This window comes from Zophobas morio, unplaced genomic scaffold, assembly GCF_036711695.1.
Source record: "Zophobas morio isolate AGI-343-1 ecotype UQ-CSIRO unplaced genomic scaffold, CSIRO_AGI_Zmor_V1 ptg000076l, whole genome shotgun sequence".
Classification (NCBI taxonomy): domain Eukaryota; kingdom Metazoa; phylum Arthropoda; class Insecta; order Coleoptera; family Tenebrionidae; genus Zophobas; species Zophobas morio.
Genome location: NW_026972181.1, coordinates 408,776 through 413,813, shown reverse-complemented (window position 1 = coordinate 413,813; position 5,038 = coordinate 408,776). Strand labels below are relative to the sequence as shown.

The 5,038-nt window shown below is 38.2% G+C and overlaps 2 protein-coding genes across 2 annotated transcripts; both read right to left on the bottom strand.

The window, feature by feature from the left end:
• Positions 1–777: 777 nt before the first annotated feature.
• LOC135143782 (uncharacterized) lies at positions 778–1,372 on the bottom strand. The gene is made up of 2 exons (XM_064075722.1): positions 1,366–1,372; positions 778–1,298 (listed from the first exon to the last, which is right to left on the bottom strand). Exons 1-2 carry the CDS (start codon positions 1,370–1,372, stop codon positions 778–780), a joined length of 528 nt encoding a protein of 175 aa, XP_063931792.1.
• A 107-nt stretch (positions 1,373–1,479) lies between these two features.
• Positions 1,480–2,277, bottom strand: LOC135143781 (uncharacterized). The gene has a single exon (XM_064075721.1). The coding sequence runs from the start codon at positions 2,275–2,277 to the stop codon at positions 1,480–1,482; it is 798 nt and encodes a 265-aa protein (XP_063931791.1).
• Positions 2,278–5,038: the final 2,761 nt, after the last annotated feature.

The window sequence follows — 5,038 nt, the reverse complement described above, 5'->3', positions numbered from 1 at the left end:
CGTATTCAATGATCTTCTCCCCCCCATTCTGCATTTGGACGAGAACTGCACCTATGCCATACGGACTTGCATCAGCTATGATCGTTGATTTACAACGTGGATCGAAGAATCCCAGGGTTTTACTCTTCATTAGTTCCCCTTTCAGTCGTTCAAACGCCTTGCTTTGTTCTTTTCTCCATTGAAACTGTACGTCTTTTCTAATCAGTTTTCTGAGCGGAGCAGTTAACGCTGAGTATTCGGGTATAAACTTACTGCAAAATCCTACCAAGCCTAAGAAACTGCTTAGCTCGGTTTTTGTTTTCGGAGCCCGAAAGTTTTTGATTGTTTCGATTCGGCTTCTTAGCGGTCGTACACCTTCTTCGCTGATCTCATGGCCCATAAATTCTAATTTCTTCTGTGCTATCTTGCACTTGCCCTTGTTCACTGTTATGCCAGAATTCTCAAGTCGTTTGAGTAGTTCGAGTAAATTTCTATTATGTTCTTCTAGGGTTTTCCCATGGACCAAGAAGTCATCTACATATATTTCTACACCGTGTAGGTCTTCAGCAAGTTGTTCCATGATGCGTTGGAATATTTCGGGTGCACAGTTTATGCCAAAAAATAGTCTCTTGAATCGGTAAAGCCCACCGCATGTAGCGAATGTTGTGATTTCTCTGTTACTCTCTTCTAATTCGATTTGATGAAAAGCTGATTTTAAGTCAATTTCTGAAAACCATTTGCTTCCATTTAAGCTCAGAATCAAATCGTTGATCATTGGAATTGGATGACGTTCTCGGATTATGGCTTCGTTGCTGCCCTCATGTCGACACACATGCGTAGTTCTTCGTTTTTCTTTGTTGTACAAATTACTGGGGATACCCATCGCGCCGGTTCGTTGACCTTCTCAATTATATCGCTTTCTATTAGCTCCCTCAGTTTTTCCTTTACCAAAGGTTGTAGCTGGAACGGTATTCTTCTGCCAGTCTGTGCCAACGGTGGAATTTTTTCATCAATAGCGATTTTCAAGGAGTAATCATGGAGTTTCCCGATTCCTTCGCGCATCGCGTTAGGAAATTTTTTGCTTAGCGATTCGATGGAAGGGACCTCTATGCTGCAGACGTTTCGTAGCGGGAGTCCTGTCCACAGGATGCCCAACGTCCTAGCAGTGCTCTTTCCGATTATTGGTGTAGCCTTGACATCAACGACGTAGAACTTGGTCGAGTCTAGCTTCCTTCCATTTTCTAGTTCTACGGTGGTGTGGAACGTACCCAACGTCTTCAATTGTGCTTGTCCCCCATACGAGTATAATTTCTTCGTGTCTGGCTCCCCACAGGTGCCTTTTATCTTACTTGGTTTCAGGTTTTCTCAACTCTTCTTGTCCATTACGTTGCATGTTGCACCTGAATCGATAAGAAATCTTGCCTTGACCCCTCCCACTAAAACTTGAATACTGTCTAGGTTGCTGTCTTCGTCTTGTACTTGGAAAGCATACTCGCTGTCTTACGGATGTCCAGTTTCGATGTTTCGGATTCTTTTCCTTTGTTCAGTCGCTTTCTTCTTTGTTCTGCAGCATTTCCCCAGATGTCCTATCAGCCCACATTTGTTGCATGTTTTATTTCTTGCAGGACACTTCTCATCACTCGCTCTGTGACCTTCCCCGTCGCATCTGTAACATTTGAACGCTTTGGGTGGACGCTTCGTGTTCACTTTCTTTTCTACTCTTCGGATGTCTTGACTTCCGGCTTCCATTAGCCCGGCTTGCTTCTCGGAGGCTTCGAAGATTCTTCCCAGCTCCTTGGCTCGATCTACGGTTAAACTGTCGCCTTCCTTTAGCAGTTGCCTTCGCAGGTCATTTGAAGTGCATTTCTCGATTAGTTGGTCGATGATCATGTCGTCTGCGTTGTTTCTGAAGTTGCAGTTGGCACTCTGCGCCTTTAAGCGGGTGACGAACTGGATAATGGTTTCGCCTTCTTTCTGGCTTAATGACCGAAACACGTGCCTTTCGTACGTATAGTTCTTTTTTGGCTGAAAAATTGGGGTTAGTGCTGTTTTGCAGATATCATACAGTGGTGCTTGCGGCTCATCCTCCCTTTTCGATTCTGGAAGCGTATACCAGACCTCTTGTACACCTTCGCCGGAATGGTGGAGTAATAACGCCCGTTTTCTTTTTTCATTTTGAATCGCACTAGCCTCCAGAAATATCTCGAACGATCGTAGCCATCGGTCCCATTTCTGTGCTGTTTCCGATTCCTCCCCCGTCGGGTCGAACGCTTTGATACCCGTCTTGTCGGCATTCATCTTCTTTACCCTTTTCCTCGTCGCCAATGTTGTGTTAATAAATGCGAATTGAATCGGAGAATAACGTGTATTTATTAACGTACTATTACAAGTGTGTTTCTACATTTTGCACCTGTCACTTGTCAATGCTAATCTGCATTCCCGGCCGTACATGTCGATACATTAGGACACTACAGACACAGAACTCTATAGGCATCTGTCTATAACCATTAATTAAATACATATAGATAGACCCATGCTATTGTTTGGAGCGAACAGGCCAACGGCCGGCGAACAAGAGATGGCGCACCAACAGTCGGCCGTCAAACGCCGGCGAAAAGCTTGGACACCAATCGCGCGCGTAGATAACCCAAATCACAGCAACAATACATTTAATAAAGCTACCACTCGACAGAGGGCGACGAAAAAAATGTGTAAAAATCTCATAGTAAACATTTATATAATTTACAACGTTGCCAGATGAGCCTAACACAACTTTGCCGTTATTTCTAGTCGATTAGATTTTATTTCGTTTAAAAGTTTCTGGTGAATAAATTGAATTATTATAATGAATAAACAATACAAACAAATTATTACTTGTTATGTTAAATACTTGTTAGTGTTGATGAAAACATAAATGGTAATTAAAGTTATTCTAAATACGGTCCGGTCCGGTAGCTCAAATTTTACAGTACGAGTGGTATGTTTCAGGACGAGTAGGTAGCCGAGTCTTTAATTTCAAAACGAGTACTGCGAAAAGAGTTACCGGACGTATGTTGTTATGTATTTTATTTCATACTGTCAACATACTTTTTTATTCGATAAAATTATTATTATTTTGAGAAAAAATCCAAATCGAGTCACTTTTTCTGACATCGTTAGCAACCGCTCTTTGGTAAATGTTTTAATTTGTTTATTCGTGCAAATCAGCATCATATGTTTAAACACATAGTACTTATAACACTTTACAGGACTTATTGTTTTGTATAATTCGACTCGATGGACGAATGTTTTGTGCAATCCGTCTCGAAGGACCAATGTTTGTTCAACTCGGCTCGTCCTACCAGTATTTTTTGTAATCTGGTTGATACGACAATGTGATACCGAATTGTACTTTGATATTGCTCCAAGGACCTTTGTTTTCTTGCGTGCGAGATAATAGACAGCGTTCGGTTTCGATGTTTAATACAGGACGGTTACAGAAGTACTAAATTTACATTTGTATTTACAATAACAGGTAAAGCAAAAGAGACCCAAAAGGGTCAGTGGCCGCTTCCGGAAATGGAACACTTGTCCTCTTTGGCTCAATTTTATCGGACTTGTCCGTTTTTTTGATTTTACCGGAATCGTTCGATCCAGTAAAACGTCAAGCTTGACATAGTATGAAGTAAAATAAATAAATTTTATGATGTAAATACAATTTTTCCAATTTCCACTAATAAAATCCTCATTTTGTATGTTAAATCTCGCTATTAAAACAATAGTTTAATCGAAAGGATGAATAAAATGTTTATAGTGCAACACTTTATTCACACTGTTATTGACAACACTAATAAAGTAAAAAAACTAAAAATTCGCACTACCACTGAAATTTTCGTTGCTATGGATGTGTGGATATTTAACTAAAATTTGCAATGTTTGATAGTCCACCTCCTGTAAAACAATCCTAATGAAAGTCTAGGAGCATCGTTTGAATTTGACCGTGACGAAAGTACAGGCAGTTTAGGCAATTTACCTTCTTCAAATGTTCATGATATTGGTAATATAATTAATATTTTTATGTATATGGATTATCTCAACAATACATTTTTTGAACAATTTTGCGAAATTGGAAAAAATCTTGTATGATACACGTGAATAAACGAATTTTATCCACTCGAAAACATTATCACACTCAGCTTCGCCTCGTGTGCTAAACTGTTTTTTCGGTGGATAAAATTCACTTTTATTCACTTATGCCATAAATAGCTATAAGTATATCGATAATTCGCTACTGAAAATTTATTGAAATATAATTTGTGTTAAAAAAAATTTTTTGTGATTTTATGGTTTATTAACATAATTTACTTATTTGAAATTAAATATTTTTAATACATAGCACAAGTTCTTGATATTCTTTATTTTTATTCCAAGTAATAATTGTGTTTCCTTTAGTTTTAATCAAGAAAATTTTTCGGTTATTATCTAACATACTTTTGTACATTAAGAAACTCCATTCGACGTCGCAGGACGTTACAGGACAATATTTAAATAAATAAAGAAGTCGTTTTATGTGTTTTAAAATTCACTCTGATTTCCGGACTTTAGACTTTTTGGTGTTTCACTTCGGCAAAAGAACTAGTCGTATCTCAAAGAAAACAAACAGTGGAATATAGCGTATTGTACCTATATTTCATAGTAAAAATGACAAAATTTTTTTATGAAGAGACAGACTGTTCTAGGAAACTTTACTAAATCTTTTCATTTACGAGCTATTGAAAGACCGCCGGTCTCACTGATACTTCTTACTTGGCTCCTACGAATGAAGCGAAAAATGCACAGATTGAAAATATAGTAAATGGGGTAGTATGTATGCGTGATATGTCGTTAGACATTAAGTATTTTGCAAATAAAATTTATTTCATTGAAAACAGAAACATTAAAAAACATATCTGTACAAGTTTGGAATCGATATGGCCAGTTGTTTAGAATATGCAAATATGCTTTTGTTCGTATTTACAATTATTACGAAACAGGTTATCAAATAATCTATTTTCACATGGCGAGACTTTCAAGCGGCCGA